The 18,676-nt window shown below is 39.5% G+C and overlaps 1 protein-coding gene across 4 annotated transcripts in view; it reads right to left on the bottom strand.

Moving 5' to 3' along the window:
* Pde4b (phosphodiesterase 4B) overlaps positions 1-18,676 on the bottom strand; it is a 576,426-nt gene that overhangs the window by 180,085 nt on the left and 377,665 nt on the right. Inside the window, 1 exon segment of one of the 4 annotated variants that reach the window (NM_001429342.1) lies at positions 8,723-8,988. Within the exon segment in view, the coding sequence (NP_001416271.1) occupies positions 8,723-8,772 (50 nt within the window). The 5' untranslated portion in view covers positions 8,773-8,988. 4 annotated transcript variants of the gene reach the window in all.

Genomic DNA, 18,676 nt, shown 5'->3' with positions numbered 1-18,676 from the left:
AGCATAGAGAACTAATAGATGTGTTTGTAAGTCCCATCTCCGATTAGGTACATATCCTTAAATGACCGCATGGGCACAGTGTAACGGACTGGAAGGACACAGGAATAAAGCACCTCAGGAACTTTGAATGTGATCATTGCTGTTTTCAGATGTTTGCATAAAATTGTGTCTTACTGTCTTTCGGTGCCAAGAAATGTGCTAGTGCTTTCTCTCCCTCTCCCTCCCTCCCCTCTCTCTCTCAGCTAGCAACATGAGAATTATTCTTACTTCCTGCAGCTAATCACCACTATCAGTAGCAAAAAAAAAAATTAATCGAATTAGGGCTGTTTCACAGCTGTGGGAAACCAACTCCGTGCCAGCAGTCTGCCGAAGTTTGCTAGTGCTATAAGGGAGTCTAAACGCCCAGGTTACCTAGCCACCATGATGCTTCCCTTTTGATGTTTCTTGAGCTAGGTCTCTCTCTTTTCTGGTTGCAAGTCCCCTACTTCATGTCACCACTAAGGACCATGGCTGCAGCCTTATTAATGCTTCTCCTGTGTTAAGCTTAGTCTTTATCCTTGTAAATCATCAACCTAGATATAGTGCTTCCTGCCCAAGACCTCAGTGACTTCTCAAAGCTTTTATGGAGGAATAAAAATATCTGTCTCCTAGCATGTCTCAACAGACGATACCTGATATGCAGCTTGATTAATTTCCTAACTTTCCCTTCCTTGTGTGAGTCAGGGTTCCCCATGAAATCATCTTTCAAGTCTCTCAATTTGCTGCCCTGTTTCATGTTTCCACGTATCTCCTGTCCTTTCCCTCATTTCAACCTGCTGCTTCCTGTGAATAAAACTTCTATTATGGCAGCTGCTGACCAGAGCACAGACTGTATTTGCTCACATCTGCCTCCTCCCTACTTGACTGAGCTCCATATAGGAAGAACTGCAGGTTATGTATTTCTTTGTCTCACCTAGGTACAGAATAGCCTGACGTGGTTGAAACATGCTAAACGGATCCCTGGGCTTGGTCACTCCTGATTTCACTTGCTCCATCTCATTGAGAAAGCTATAACTACCTTTTGATGGAACAGGGATGGGACGATATGGGGACACACTGGTCATAGGCCTTATAGTATGGGTATTCCACTGCAGATCAGTGGTAGAGCGCTTGCCTAGCAAGCATAAGGCCCTGGGTTCGGTCCCCAGCTCCGAAAAAAAAAAAAGAGCCATGAGAAAGGATATTTTAAGTTCTAGGATTTGATTCAAATAAATAGGTTTAAAGTCCATAATTTTTTATGTCAAATTTTTCCATTGTGAGGTTCAGAGATGGGGGAGGAGTTAAAGAAGCACTGACAGGAATGAAGTCTGACTTCCTCAGCTCAGAGTGGGGTGGAGGTAGGGCGGTTTTTCCCTGGTAGAGGCTGAGGTTGAAAGCAGAGAGCACACCTTCTACCGGTTTCCTGTCCTTGTAAGAAGTACACTGTGTACCTTGTCAAACCAGAAATGCATAGAGCTAGAGGAGGGAGTCTACCCAGCCTGTACATGGAGCCAATTAGTCCTTTGTTGAAGCTAGACTAACCCAAATGAGCTGGATGTCTTAGGTTATTTATTTAGTCATTCATTTAGCAAATATTGATCGTCAACTATATAATTCATCCTAGACATTATAGATTCAAACCCATACTTGTTAAAATCTATGTTTTAGCATACCTTTTCTCTTATAATACATTTTTTGATGTTATGATCAGACAATGTAGAGTATTCCTTTTGTTCGTAGGCAGACTTTCTTTTCTAAGCCATGCTACTGGGACTCTCCACCTAAAATATGTTTCTTACCTTCATTCTGTTGTACTGCTCACCATGTTGTGAACTCTGCACTGTCTACTGACAAATAGGGTCACTGCTGTCTGAGTATGCATTGTTCTTTTTCTAGGGTGTAGTAATCCATTTTCTATTTGACAGTTTTTTGACATTGCTGGTTGACTTTCCATGACAAGACTGATGAACACAGACAGATCAATGACTTTAAATGAAAATAACAATAAATATCAAAGGTAGATCCTTATTGATAGATGATTGATATCCATCAATTATGTCTTGAACATATAAGATTCATTATCCAAAGTTAATGAGAAGAGCTATATACTCTCATTTATTTACAACAATGTCTGTATATGGTTCCTCCTTGCCCATAGTGAAAATACCATGAAAATTTGTTAACTGCTGTAGTAGGCAATCAAAATATTTTTAGACAAGATTATTAGTCATCAACAAACTGGGTAATAAATGTTTTCTGTTTATAAAGGTCACAAAGGAATGTAAATATACTCATTAACTAAAATTTAAATATTTATATGCTTATAAATGATGACTTAAAAGTTGAAATTATTACCAAGAAATCACTAATTATGCAAATTGCATTTCACACATGCTGAAAGAGCAAGCATTTTGGAGTCATGCAGAACTGAATTTTCATTCAGATTTTGCTCAGTATGTGTTCCAGGAAAATTGACATCATGGAAACCTCATCTGTAATACAGAGATAGAAGCGCCCATCACGCAGTTGCTTATGAGCAACAGATCAGTGCACATAAGGTGTGTCACCTTGGCAAAGGTATATATCTTATGTTTTTAACACACACACACACACACACACACACACATATATATATATATATATTCATCGATTCCAAGTTTTTTGAGAGAAAGGCGAAATGATCAAAGGGTGATTTCACAATATGCCCTGTACCTTGGAATTTTTCTACATAATATATAAGACATAAACATATGCATGTATACACACGCACACACACACACACACACACAAAGCTTGCTTTTAATGCCCTCATTAAAAAAAGAAATAATTGCCACAGTGACAAAAGATTATAGTACTTTAATATTTGAATTATAGTTCCAACTCTAAGATATGGGCTATCTTAGAAGGTTATTTTTGAAAGGAACTGAAGTATTACTGGATTTTCACTGAGAAATTCTTCCTATTGAAGCTCCCGTTAACTACCGTGACGCTTCATCTAGCTCATGAGCCACTATGACACCCACTTTTTAAAGATTGTAGGGCATTGCTGGAGCCTTGTTTTAATTGATTACTTGAAATCAATAAAACACCAAGAGCCTTGAACTCAAGTTCCTAAAATGCCGCAGAACCTGGATATTTACTACAGAGCTGTGTGATAGGCACAGCTCTCGGTTACCATGTTCTGAGTGTAGTTTACAAAACTATTCAGAACCAACCAGAAATTTCAGTGCGTAGAAAATTTGCTGCCATTGGCTTAAATAAAGGAACACCATCTTAATTTGCAAATAAGACTTTCTTCAGGTCAAATATTCCAGGAGGAAAAGGGCAAAAGACACAAGTTTGTTTTATGTTGTTTGGACAAAGTCACTGAAATTTCTGGATCTGAGTAGATTTCAAGTCACACAATTACTATAGACGTACACACACTCATTAGTTTTTGGTGAGTATTTGATGAGTACTTGTTACGTGCTAATGTTAGTCTAGGCATTTGTGTCCATATAGATACAACTGTCTATACCATCTATACCTACATATCTATATCCACATGTCAGTTAGCAAGAAAAAATCCATCTCTCATACAGCTCACATTCCGTTTCACTGTAGTAAGTAATATGGGAGGTGAGGAAACATACTAAAATATAGAAGCCATTCTGTGGGCTTTATCTTGCTTAGAGTCAGTCATGCCCTTTTCTATCTGTGCCTGTCTAAAGGGCCTCCCTCACACTCAGCCTCCGGAGATGAGGAGTACAAATGGCACCTTCTCTGTGAAGCCTCTAGCTCTCTATGTGGCTCCACGGAGCTTTATGCACATCTCTTCTGTGGCCTTTCTCCAGTCATTTTCTTGGCATGTATCTAGGTCACCTACTAGAGTACAAGGACCTCCTGGACAGGCATATGGCAAGGACAGATCCTCACTAAGTTTCCCATCATTGGGGCCATTGACCACAAGTGTGACAGAGGAGCAATCTCAATCTGCCCGTTAGTGAACGAATGCCATTTCTTGCATAAAGAAAGGGTAATTAACTGCGAGGGTAGCTGTGACTATGATACTTCTTTGCATACCCACCTACACTGAATCATTCATGAATTTAAGTAATATTTAGCTCCAAGTCGAGTTAATTTGCATGAAATACTTTAGTACGGCTTTACTAAAAACTGATGTAACAATCATGACAATTCAAAAATTCACTTTTACTTATTGACACAAAAATGAATAAAGTGATCTATGAATACATTTTTATGGCTTGATTGCCTTTTAAAATGCTTAATTTCATCTATGATATCATTTGGATCAGTAGAGCACTGGTGAAATGTTTACTTCTTCCAACCTTCTAAAGATCACGAGAAAATTAAATTTAAGTGCTAGACTAAATAGGGGGTTTTAGCCTTCAGTATGGCTGTGATTAGCGCAATAGTACTTACTCCAGGAAGCTTCACTTCAGGCAGGAATGGTGAAAAAGTGGACGGACCTGCAGCTTTAACCAGCACTGAAAGCAAGACTGCCAGGCATGTGGTTTTATAGGCAGAGCTCTCGAAATCACTCTCAGATTTGCTAATGCTTTGCCAGTTGACCTCCAGTCTTGGGATCTTTGTTACTACCAGCTTGAGGAACTTTGCCCTTATTGATTCAACTGTGCAACAAAGAGGAAGCTATGTCTCTGACAGGGAGGAAGGTCTTAGGAGCATGCTAACATCCCTTTCTGCAGTCAACTCTGAGGATAATTTCCTGAGCCATCTGTTTTAACCGGCTTAGAAGTCCTAGGTACCTTTCAGACTGAATAAGAACAAATTCCTTCTTGCTCTTTTGTCTGCTGAGAAAAAGTCTTTTGCATGACTCTTCAGGGAGATAATCTCTTAGGGTTTGTTTTTCTGTCCCCAATTCAAAACAAGTGCATTCATACATCTTTCTTTTGCCTGCCCCCAACCCTTCACAACACTCAGCTGTAGGAGAGCAGAATTGATAGATGGTTGACGGAAGTGCCCGTTCTGCTTAAGTAGGCTCTGGGAAATTCCGTTAAACAGCAAAAGAAGAAAATAAAAATGTAGTACTTGAAGCATCATGTGCACTTTCATTTGTCATGGAAGCAGGATTGTAGACACTTCCTTTTGCTTCTTCTGTGGATGGCTAACGTCTCAGGAGGAGGATGCTATCTACAGCACCAAAGGAAGTCGTCTTGGGCATCTACAAATAAATTAGCTCTTAGTTGAAATGAATTTTTATCTGTCTATACCTACCAGTGCCTATCAGTAAAAAGATAGTGCATTCAGATTATATGAATCCTCAGAATCTACTGGCTTTTCTCTTCATCACAGGATCCTAGTTTTAGACAGCTTTTTTTTCCTCTCCTGGTACTGAGGTTGTTAGAGCAAAGGGTTATTTCTGAATTACAGAAAAGCCGCACTCTACAACAGAAATATACACAGAATTATAACCTAATGGTTGTCAGAATCGGCTTCTGCACGGTTTGACCATTCGCTTCTGCTTTGAGTTGAACAGTGGTAAATACATCTTGTCAGGTTCCATGGATTTTCTCTTAGTTTAGAGAACAAATATTTACTCATTTCTGGTAATGTCAACAAATTAGTAACTTAGTTCCCTATGTGGATGGCTATGGTATTAAGTTAATCTGATCATCTGACCTACTGGATGGGGTCCATAAATGGGGTACACTTCACTGTGTACATGACTCCTGTTATTGAAGGATTCCTTCTGAGATCTCTTTAAAGTCTCACTCCTGTAGAGTATTAGAATGATTGTTTATGTAGAATTAACTGATGTGGGTGTAACTGAAAAAGGAAAAGTGCAGTTTCATTTGTCATTTGAAGTTGTTATTAGTTGTAGTTTAATAGAAAAAAAAAACATAGACTAAATTTGAAAGCTATGTAAGTCAACTGGGTTCAACTGGAATAAATTCTCTCAACTCTTAAGGGATTATATAAAGAACGATCAGGCACCAAGAATAGAAAATTTACAAAGTTTCTTACAAAGGTTTCTAAACCTTTCACTGTCAAAAATTGAAAATATTTTCCCACTTTTAATCCAGCAGTATGATTGCAATACCATTTCCAATTTGCCATTGCTACCTCAAAGAGAAAGGCAAGCAGACTCTTGTGGGCTTAGCAGCACATGTCTAAATTTTGCCCTGTTAAAATAGAACACAACTCTATTTCTTTGGAAGTACCCCTGGCTTCCATAGAAACCACCCTAACTAGCCTCTGCCTCCAGGCTGGTGTCTCATTGAGCTGCATCCATTCCTGCCTAAGTACACTTTTGGGTTCCTCATGGCTCTCAGAACAAAGCAGAAGCTGTTGTGGGGTTCAACAAGCTTGGTCTGTCTTTCCGTTGTTGTCTCAAGCCATCCCTCTCTTCTTGTGGATTGGGAGAGCGGTAACCCCTCTGCAACTCCCCACTCCCCAAGAGAATCTGGCTCAGCTATATCATGACTGGAAGGTCTGCCTTGCAGTCTTCCATTTATCTATAGCCTACTTATCTCTCGATATTCTAGTAATGACTCTACTGGACTCATGCTCACCTGTGTTGCCAAGGCAAAGCAAACATAAATGTATCACTGTTTTAGCCAGAATATAGGAGTTCATTTTTGGGCTCATCCTATCCGATAGCTATACAACTCTCATTTCCAGAAACCCAACACAGTGGCTGATAAATAATAATAAGTGCTCCACAAATGTATATTGGAAAGATGAATAAATCAATCATTTTGAGGGATAAGTGAAAAATTTTAAAAGTTGATTTGTATAGTACATTTTACAGCTAAAAAGATAGGTATTTTCAACAATGTTAACAAACTTGCAGATAATGTAACCTAGACAAACCAGGGAATCACAAGTCTACACTGAGTTCCTTGAACCAAATTCTGCACTAAGTACTTTGACTTCTCATTTCAACGTCATGGTCAGACACATCATACCCAAATTATGTTTTGTTTCTAACATGCACTTGCATTTGGAATGCTTCCTTTGCCAGGACATGCAATGGTACTTTCCATAAGCCCCCAGTCTTCACCACACTTAAAGGCCAGCCCTAGGAGCTCATTTACAACCAAGAAAACTGGAGTCCTCCCCCACCCAAGCTCACACTTCTGGCAAACAAGGATTTGACTTTCGTGCTTTCAGTTCTTCTTTTCTCATTGGAATGAGATCACACTCTCCGAACTGTGACTTCCATTTACCTTCCAAAAGCATTTCATCCCCAAAGAGGATTTGTGATCAAAGAAAGCCTAATTCAACCTTTCTTTTCTTAAAATAGCCCACTTTCTAGAAATTACAACTATATCGTGCACACAGCACCCTTCTGAAAAACAGTATCCCGCCAGACATCAAAGAGCTGTGTCCTGCCCCTTCCCATTGCTTTGGGACCATTGGTTCAGCGAAGCACATGACAACCTTAAACTAACTTAAAGGAGATGGAAGTAGGTTGATAGTGTATGTTGAGTTCTTTAGACAGTACTTACTGTGCTAAGTACTTCTAAATCTCATTTAAAGACCATGGCCAGACACACATATTACAATGGGAGGAAAATAGTGCATTTTTTTATTCAGTTAAGCAAATTCCTCTTTTAAAGTCAACATTTTGGAGGGGGAAATAATAAGAAGTCTAAGTTCCTTTTCCTTTCACGTCTCCTAAATTCTGAAAAAAAATGTTATCAGGAAAAATTGTGGTTGAACATATGAGGACTAATTACGTTCAAAATGAAAAATAAGAATTGCGTGATTTCTGTATTTGCTCATCAATATTGCTGTAAGTGAATGCAGCAGAGTCCCGCACTAGGGACTGTGTAGTCGTTATGCCAACCATCCATTCTGTCCTCTAGAACCACTGTATGAAGCCTTCAGGCTTAATATGTATGTACAAATTCCATGTGAATACATGAATCCAGAATTGTTCAATGGCACAATTCATTCATGTCAAACTAACATGTATCTCCTTGGTTCTGGTCTGTGATACTTTTTTGTCCCCCATCCACCTGTAATTCCATATTTCTTAAAACCATTAACTTTCAAAATGGAGTTGCAGTTCAGAGATAGCAAATATTTTTTAAAACAGTAAAAACTAATTTAAATCTCTTTTATAACTCAGGGGCACATGATTAGAGGTTGGCTGTAGGGCAATAATAGGGTAGATTGCCTAACATGTGTGAGGCCCTAGGTTCCATCCCCTGGACTGCCAAAAAACAAAACAAAACAAAACAAAACAAAACAAAACAAAACAAAAAGAACAAGATTAAAAACATAATCCACAAACCACATAAAATATGTATTTAGGCATGGTTTGAAAAATATTTACAGTTTTATAAGAACTGTTCATTACTTTCTTTGTAAGAGTTTAACAGGCGAAATATTTTCAAATAGTCTTACTTTAAACTTCAAGAAAAATTAATATTCACAAATTTCACTCTGGCATGAAAAGCAGATTACTTATAATTATTATATAAAAGATCCACTCAATTTATTCTATATTTCTAAAATTAAAAAAAAACAGTCGGAAAGGAAAGAACTTTTACTGTCTGATAAAAGTAATAGAACTTTTGCTATGCTCCAAACACGGTCTAATCTTACAAAGCTCGCATTGCCCCTAAGCATCTGCCTATTTGAAATTTCTCATTACTCGTGTTTAAGCGTGAAGCCACCTCCCAGTTCTGCTTGTGAAGTGTCAGATCAGGTTGGTGGCTACAGCAACACCTACCATATCCACGAGTGTCGCCTGGGAGGAGGCAAGTCGTTCACGTGCAACATCCTGAACCGGTACACTGTCAGCCCACCGCTCAGCGACTTAGCTCATCTCCATGCGTTTCTCTGTGTTCTCGCTGCCAGAGTTTCTACTGAGCTCTTTGTCCGTTCGTTTTTCTTTCTGATGGCATGCCACTCTCCATTGCGGGGTAGAGATCATTCCAATGCGAGTAGCAATGACTTAGCAATCGACACACGAGGTTGCAGAGGACCATCGCAAGTAGCTTCCTTTAGAAATCAGATGAGGAAATTGACGTGCAGCCAAATCAGCATGAGAGCTTCCCGTGGGGTGTGTAGCATTGCGTGCAGTTTACCTCAGAGAAGCAAAGAATTTGAGTATCCGAAACTGCAGAAAACCACCCCTTTAAACAGTATTCATTTTGCCCCTTGCTTTGTATTTTTCTCTTCCATGGCTGGTGACATGTCGGGGGGTTTTCTTTTAGCTGAAGTTCACAGTGCTCACATTAATCAAATGAACTCTCTTCTCTTTCCACCCTTCGCCTTGCATTTTGAGCTATTGAACCTCCTGTCGGACTCGTTCTGCATTGTTTAGCCCATTCAGTATACAATGAGGGAACACCTAACACACGGGGTCAGATTTCCTGACATATGTTAGACTACAGCCACGGAGAAACCCTGGAGAGATTCTTAAGTCCTTTTCATTGCAGAGGATTATGGAGCAAAGAAAATGTCTGTGTTACACAAAGAAATAACAGTGAGACTGGAATAATGAATTCAACTTTCAGGCTTCGGTGGGCTCTCCTGACTGCTCTCAGCCTGCTGGTGTGCATTTAAAACTTCTGCTCTTGCCCCAGAAGCTTAGTCTCTCAGTAGATGCAATGATCTTTCAACGCACAGAATCACCATTAACTCAGAGCAGCAGGAAGGGATTCCAAGACCCTTAGATTGCCCCAGGGAACTAAAGAGATAAGTATTCCCAGAAGACATTGAACAGGGAGGACAGGGGTGTTCTGGAGCCCCGGGAAAATGTAGTTATTACTTTTACTAGCAAGAGCAATCTTCAGTCAAATGAAAAGGTAGGCGTTGGCTTACGTCACATCACCTTTGTCTTTGCTTTGGGCTTTATTCTTATTTATCACCATTTTACATCCTGATAATGGGGTATTTTAGCGGGCTCAAGTTCCTGGAAGGGTTACCTGGTTTATTTCAGGTTTACGTCCACTTCTTTGCTTCCTCTCCCACATTAGGCTCCAGAGACCATAGGAACAAACTCATTTTTTTTTCTGATGGCAACAACTGGTACGCATATATATGTATGTATGTATGTAAGTATGTATGTATGTATGTAGTATGTATGTATGTATGTGAGAAGGTCTACTAGATCTTTTGGATTTTGCTAATTGAACTGTGCTCTTGTGTCTTTCCACTTTGCTAGAATAACATCTAGCAAATGATTTAAAAACCCAGACCACAGATTATCCACCAGTCAGAACTTTGCAGCTTGTCTCTACTATGTTCAAAATCAGAACCAAAGTCACAATAACCTCCAGTTCTAGATATGATCAAGCTCTCTGTTCCCTCTCTCACATGCTGAACCAGGGGCTTTTGCTGTTCCTATATCATGCCAGGAATTCCTCTGCCTCAGAAAAATTTCAGTGGCCATTTTCCAATTTTTTTTTTAAAGTTTTCCTCAGCAAGGAGTCATGGCCCATTTATAATGTCAGTACATGTGAGTGAAGCTGGAGGATTTGAGGTGAGTTCAAGGCCAGCTTAGGCTACAGTGTGAGATCTGGTGTCATAAAGCCCACCAACAACACTCAGCCAAAGGAGAGAGAGCATCCTCTCTAAGTGAGCTCCCACTCATACGTTCCTCTCAGGTCATTGCTCTAATGTCAGCTCCTTTCAGAGGCTACACCTGGCCTTCCTGCTTCTGCGCTCTACTCTTGGCTGTGTCACCCCTCGCTCACAGTCTCTGTTACTAACATTCAATTTAATATGTATCACGTTTGTATCATTGCACAGGGACACCTCAAACGAAAGAGGTCATGTCGTCCTTCTGCTGCTTAACTAATAGGCTCTACTTTATTGCCTAGTATAATGTAGGTGCTCAATAAATCTTTGCTGAAAATTAATTCATAAATTAAGATGAATGCTGCTCCATATGTATATGGGTAAAAAAAAGACAGTTGGCTTAATTTGTGGTTAAATGCAAGTGATTTTTGTGAAAACAATATTTTGGGCCAGGAAAACGTGCTCAGGATAATGTATACCCACATGCATGTTAATACATGCATGCAGAGAACAATACCAGGGATCTTCTTTTTTTTTTTTTGTTAGTTTTTGTTTTTTTGAAGAAAAGTTTTCTCACTTAGCCTGGAGTCATCATTTTGTTAATATGGCTAGCTGGTGAGCTCCAGGGATCCACCAGTTTCTTTTCTTTCAACACCAGAGCTATAAATCCTGTGCCACAGTGTGTAGGTTTTACACGGATGCTGGGGTCCAAATCCAGGTCCTCATACTTGTGTAGTAGACACTTTACCAACAAAGCCATCTTCCCTGGCCTAGAATAACTCTTGCAGGGAAGGGTTTATATTCTCTGGTGGTCAACACAACTATTGAGCAACACAATTATTGTCAATGGGGAGGAAGAAGACACCAGTGACTGAGGTTCTGGTAACTTACCACACAGCAAGGTGACTTCGGAATGCTACGAATGGATTAATTTTGGGTAAGTAAAAAGAGACAAACTTACAAAGGCCACTTCTCTGACAAGAAGGTTTTAAAGATGAAACATGGCTAATTTATTACATCATTCACTTTAGCTCATTCCTGCAGTCACGGTGACAAACTAAGATTTTACTCTTGAAAAGAGGGTAAAAAAAAAAGAAAATATAACCTTATTTTCTTTTGCAGTTTAAGAGGATTAACAAAAAAATTCCTTGTTCCTTTTATTTTAAATACCTTAAGATATGGTTCACTTGCAGAACAATACACCTTTATAAAGTGTCCAATTACAGTAAAAATACAACAGTGCACTGGTCACCACTCTCAAATTTCTTAATATTGTCCTCATCACTAAAGATATCGAGTTTCTATCCATCATTGCCCACACCTCCTTGTAAGCACTGTGAATCTTTCTGTCTCCTAAACAGATCACATATATTTTTAAAGCATACAGTAGGCATATATACTATATGTATACATGTATGCTTATATATGTCACACATACTGTCTATAGACAACATTATTATTATAATGGTTAATTTTAATTGTCAACTCAACAAAGAATAGCATTGGAAGAGTCTCAATGAAAGATTATTTATATGCTGTTGGCTTGTGGGTCTGTCTACCTTAATGAAACTAATTGATGTGGAAAGACTCAGCATACTGTGAGCAGTATCATTCCCTATGCAAAGGTACTGAACTATGTAACAGTAGAGAAATTCAGCTGAGCATATGTATGCAAGCACACATATGTATGCGTTCATTTTTGTCTGCTCTTGACTGTAAACATACAGTTCCTGGCTTGACTTCCCCACAACAATGAACTCTAACCTGGAAGTGAAAGCCAGAGTAATGCACTTTCTCCCTTGAAATCCCTTTTGCCAGGATATTTTATCACAGCAACAGAAATGAAACTAGGACAATTTTCCATGTACAATACGTGGTTTCTCTCTCAACATAGAGCTTTACTCACAATGTAGTATGCAAATGTTCACAGAGACAAAGTGTGGAGCAGAGACTGAGGGAAAGGTCATCCAGAGATGGTCACACCTGGGGATCCATCCCATACACTGTCACCAAACTCAGACAATATTGTGGATGCCAAGAAGTGCATGCTGACAGGAGCCTGATATAGCTGTCTCCTGAGAGGCTCTGCCAGAGACTGAGAAATACAGAGTCAGATGATCTCAACCAAACATTGGACTGAAAATAGGGCCCCTAATGGAGGACTTAAAGGACTGAAGGAGCTGAAGACGTTTTCAACCCCATGGGTAGAACAACAATATCAACTAACCAGACCCCGTCCAGAGCTCCCAGAGACTAAACCACCAACCAAAGAGTACACATGGAGGAACCCATGGCTCCAGTCATATATGTAGCAGAGGATGGCCTTGTCGGGCATCAATGAGAGGAGAGGCCCTTGACCCTGTGAAGGCTTGATGCCCCAGTGTAGAGAATGCCAGGGTGGGGAGATGGGAAGGAGTGGGTAGGTGGGTAGGGGAACACTCTCATAGAGGAAGAGGGAGGGGGAAGGGAGAGGGGGATTCCAGAGGGGAAATTGGGAAAGGGGATAACGTTTGAAATGGAAGTAAAGAAAATATCCAATAAAAAAATTAAAATTAAAAAAAGACTTTAATTGCTTTTTATTATGAAAAGCATCTCATGTGGATACATCTCATTTTGTTTATGTTGACTGCCATTGGACGTGCTTCAGTTTTAAAGCTCTTATTGATGAGTAATGCTTCTGTAGTATCACTCATGTATAAGTATTTATGCCACTGCACGTTTTCATTTTTGCTTGATGGAATTTCAGAATGAAGACCCGAGGTTGTATCATAACTTGTCTAATATTTTGAAGAATTGTAACTTTCCCAGCTACAATGAGAGTTCTAATTTCTCAGTCTCTTCTCTGGCAGTTGTTATCGTCTGCCTATTTGGCGGTAGACAAAAAAGTGAAAGTGGTCAGCTCACTGGGGTTTTGGCTTGCATATCCCAGTGCTTAGTAACATCTAGCACATTTTGTTTGCATGTTGGCCGCTTGTATATCTTCTTTGGAAAAATGAAGACCCAAGTTTTCTGCTGAAGGCCTGGGGCATAGCTAAGTGATATAGCCCTGGCCTAATTGGAACAAGACTGTTAGGTTGATCTATAGCACAGTCAGATGAAGAAACAGAAACCCAAAAGAAAATAAATATGTATTCATTTTCTTGTTTTAAAAAACTGGGTGATATAGAGCCTTACTGCTGAGTTGTAACAGCTGCTGGTATGTTCTGGAGGGAAGACCTTCACAGATACATGATTTACACGTATTTTCTCCCATTCTTTGAGTTGCCTTTTCAGTTGCTTTTAAAAATCCGTTTTTGTCTTTTTAGTTATTAAATAACATTCTTCGATGCAAAGAAAGTTCACAATTTTTTTATTTTAGTTAAGTCTAGTTGATCTTTGTTTTCCCTATTGTATATTTGGATGCTTTTCTGCTGAATGTCCTAGACCATTTTTAAACAGTGTTTTCAGTGTAGAAGCTTTGCACGTTCTTGGAAATTTTACTTTGAAGTCCTTTATTCTTCTTGATGCCACTGTTAATGTAATTACTTCCTTAATTTAATTTTCACGCTGGATATTATGGATGTACAGACTTACATTGGATTTTGTGTGTTGATCTCATTTTTGAAATCTTGCTCAGCTCATTTTTACTTTTATTTATTTCCTGGTGTGTGTGGAGGAGGTTGTATGCATTCCTTGGTATCTCCGATGGTAAGTTCTTTAGCAATGAAACCGATTTCGTTTAATTCGTGCAACTGAAGAATGAAAAATGTCCTTTGAGTTTTGTCAGAGAAACCCACCGACTCTCTAGTGTCAGTCTTGGCAAAATGAATGGCCTCTGACTTGCATCTCTCACTAAAGGTTACAATATTAATATTAACACAATTATAGCCATAACAGCAAGTATTACCTTTGGAAGGAATCATATATTTTGTTAAATTTACCTCAGTCTTGTAAATAATCCTCTGAAGTAAGGATCATTTTGCTCTCATTTTAAGATAGAGACTGAACCTAAGGAAGTAGTTCACGAATTATCATGGCTGCAGTCAATTATCATGGCAGTGACTCAAGCACGAGCTAAGGGAAACAGGTCTGAGAGGTGCACCTTATACCTGCGTATCTCCTTGTCAGCTGTTACATGTGAGCACTGACTTCTGATTCCTGTATAGTAAACCTCACTGCCTATGACAATGGTTCTTGGTCCCTTCCAAAGCAATAGTGCAGAGTCCTTAGGCTTGGGGAAAGGTTACATACAGGAAAACTTTATTTCAGGATTGCATCTACACATGGTTCTTTTGGGCTTTTCCGTTCTAGTAGGTTCTGTGCACAGATCTTGGATTCAGGCTTGGTTGTTCCTCAGCAACCAACAGCCTTTCCTGAACAAGCAGTTCCACTGAGTGGTAATTGCAGTACCTCTTGAAGTACCAGTGGGGACCTGGACAACTTGGCCCAGAGTAGCTGGCAATTACTTAATTGGGACAGCACTGGTCTATGTCACCAACCTTTCAACTTACTAATATTAAATGACATCAAAAAGCTGAGTTTAAGTGTTTAAACATGACCTAAGTGGCTAGAGATGGCTCAGTGGTTAAGAGCAGTGGCTGCTCTTCCAGAGGTTCTGAGTTCAATTCCTGGCAAACACATGGTGGCTCACAACCATCTGCAATGGAATCTGTTGCCCTCTTCTGGTGTGTCTGAAGACAGCGACAGTGCACTCATATACATGAAATAAATAAATAAGTTCTTTTTAAAAGCATGACTTAATTGGCTGAAGTACATTACAATAAATGTTGTGCTTCCCAACAAAATCTGATTATTTGGTTTTGCTTCCAAGCCATCTCCTTTAATTAGTATCTCTTTAATATGAAACATCAGGATCTGTGCCATTTTACTTATAAATAATAAAAGTAACAATAATGCTGATTGCGATTGCTACAGAAACTTATCCAAATAAACAAGCAATTAAGAATAGAATTATTACCTCTATTTTTAGAGTTTCCAGCTTTCTTGCATGTTGTCACATTTAGTTGCCACCACAATCTTGTGATAAAAGTATATTTATTTCGATTGCATTATTAAGGAAACTGATGTTCAGACAAAATATCAGCTTCAACAAAACCTGCTGTATTGGAAATTATGAAAGGTTTCACAGTTCTCTGGGATCTTAGTGACCTGTAAGCCTTATTTACTAGTTGAAGCACTCTTTGAAACAGTATTGCTATTTCTATTTTGCAGATGAATCTTACAGAGAATTTGTCTTGCACAGTGTTCAACACTGTAGCAAGTAAAAAGCAGGGGAGGATTTGGGTACAGTTCTTTACAGTCTAGGTTTGCACTTTCCCAGTAGAGAAGACAATGACAAGTCAGCTCAGGAGATGGTCAATGACCTGTTCATAATGATAAGAAGAAAACTGACTTCAAGTCATGCTGGGTTGGATCTTCTGTTTATTATAAACATAGTAGCTAGCTCAGTGACTATTATCCTAATGATTCACAAGCCTTAACTCTTTCCTCGGTTTATTTAGTGCCCTCATTACCTTACCCACATACTATGACCAGAAGTCAGTGCAGACTAAGCAAATGGAGAGTTGTTGCTGTGGAAAGAGGGAAGTTAGCTGGCTACTCAAAGCCTGAAGCATCCTCTAGTAGAGTTTATTAGATCTATTAGATTTAGTAACTAGTTCTGAATAATTGTACTGTCAAGTACTGTCGAGATACTTCACTCTCCATATGCCACACATTGTTAGGCCATCATCTATCTTTGTGCGCTGTGTGTGTGTGTGTGTGTGTGTGTGTGTGTGTGTGTGTGTGTGTGTGTGTGTGTGTGTATGTGTGTTAGGCAAGGGGACCAAAGGGCACCAGCATGGAAAAAGTCAAAGTACGTAAGCACACAACCCCTAAGCACCCAACATCCCTGTAAAATTACAAGTTCATCCCTAAGTGTTATTTTTTTCAATATGGACAAAGTCAATAGTCAGAAAACCCTCAAAGCATCCCAGGAATGACCTCACACTCAAAACTTTTACTGAATATTTGGAGTGTCCAGAGACATTCATGCATCAGCTATGAAGAGGACACATCTTCATCAGTCAAGAGCACTTGGATTAAGATAAGAGTCCTTTGATGAGTGTCTGCCATGCATGAGTGTGATATGGACATTGGTAAGTACCACAGGCTTTATGCAGATCTCGTTGACTGTAACAAGTTTATAATTTTATTGCTATCAACACTGTTTCAAAGACAATGGAATCAGATATCCAAAAGATTGAGTCATGTGCTTTAGGTCACAAAGCTAGTGAATTTGAGAGTCTAGCCCAGATGTGTTTACTCATAAATCACTGATGCTTTACACTGCCAGAAGTCTGAGTGGGAGAGCAGCAGATAAGTGGCTGATCTTAAGAACAAGGCTGTGACCCAGGCTAAGACACTGAACTGTAAGGTCATATACGTAAATGGTCACAGAGTCATGTGATGTTGCAAGCAGGGAAGCAGAATGTACACAGTAGTTACAGCACGACCTCTATAGCTTTGAGGGAAGATGGGTAATTTGAAAGAAAATACCTTGTAAATAGTGAAAGACCATCTAAATAAGAACTTCAAAATATTAGAACTTCGGCAGAAAAGAGATTCTAAAAGGATGAATTGATTTCTTATTCAAAGAATTGAGTGTTCAACCAGATACTCAGTAACAGTATCCTGATATTTTAGACTTGGGCAAGTGTCCAAAAGCTCCCACCAGGGACAGCTTCCTGCATTCAGTCTAAGAACACATTCCAATGGAAACAAAAAGGCCATAGTGTGTGTTTGTGTGTGTGTGTGTGTGTGTGTGTGTACATGCATGTTGGGGGGGGTACTCTGTGCATATGCATGCATGTGTGCCCATGTGTGTGCTGTTTTCAGATTTGTATTAATTGGCACTGGTTCTGAGTTCAAACCTGTCATCAATCCACGCCTTGATATGCTGTACAAATTGTTCCGTACTCGGTGTGGAAGCAAGAGCGAGGCACTTATAATAACCTCTCTGAATGATGAGTTTCCAAGACTTAGGAGAGTATACTGTAATTTCAGAAGGGAAAGAGCCACCTTTTCAATTTCTAAAAGGCTGCTTGAGAATATTTTTTTTAATTCCTGCCTGACAGTGCATGCGTCCTTTAGGATTCGACTGTGATCTGGAAACAATAACATCCTGGAGTTGAAGCAGAGCTGCTCTCCGTACTGGTGGAGGGCCACAAGCCAACTTGGCTCATCACAAAGTCTGACACAGGCATCCCCTCCTGATGTGCTTTGTTTTCATATTTAAATAAATCCTAGAGGCACAGTCGGTATAATTGGATCTTTAGAGGGACTAAGAATCAATTTGACATTAGAAAACTTTCCTGTAAAGAGAAGACTATCAGCGGCCATTGACTCGGACCTGTACATTTTACAAATGAAGGATCTTATTCAGAGACCTGTGTGAGGATGCTTCGGCAGCTGAAACCTTTTCCCAGTTCTGTGGATATGTGAGAGGCTTGTCCCCATTAAAAATGACATTAAGTAGATTGTGTCATATGTTTAACTCTACTCACTGAGTGCTAAATAAAATAATGGCAACTCAGTGAAGCAGAAAGGGAGTTACTGGAACTACACAGACCTGAATTCAAATTTCATTTAGTTTCTTAATCAGTAACAGGTAATTTAATTTCCTGGGCTTTGAGGTTTGCAACCGTAAAGCGAGGATATAAAATACTGCACTATTTAAAGATCTTGAATTTGTGAGTGCCAAGCAACTAATTAAAATGGGCACAACTAAAACAGAGGAACTATTGGGCCCTATAATGAAGCCATTGTAATAAATGAAAGGGTAGATGCACTGCCAACCTCAAGAAATACTGAATAGAAGGATTCAACGGTCCTCGGTCCCTATCTCTATGCTGTCTCTAGACTATATGTCAAGCAGGGTCTGTTAGTTCAGCTCTTTCACACAAGGGACACAGTCATGCTCTGTGCCTCAGCCTCATGAGGAGAAGGAAGGACTCTTCCCTGTTTTAGTCTTTATTGTAAAAGCCCCATGTGACAGCCTTCATTTGCTCATTGGTAGTGATGAGCATGTCAACTCTTCAGGATAGCAGGTGGCAACTTCAAAGTTCCTGTTAAAACCTGCAGTGCTTGGATGAGCAAGAGAAACTCTTACCAGAGTGAA

This window comes from Rattus norvegicus, chromosome 5, assembly GCF_021556685.1.
Source record: "Rattus norvegicus strain SHRSP/BbbUtx chromosome 5, alternate assembly SHRSP_T2T, whole genome shotgun sequence".
NCBI classification, from domain to species: Eukaryota; Metazoa; Chordata; class Mammalia; order Rodentia; family Muridae; genus Rattus; species Rattus norvegicus.
Note: the sequence above shows the minus strand (reverse complement) of the source record. Positions and strands in the feature narration are given on the sequence as shown.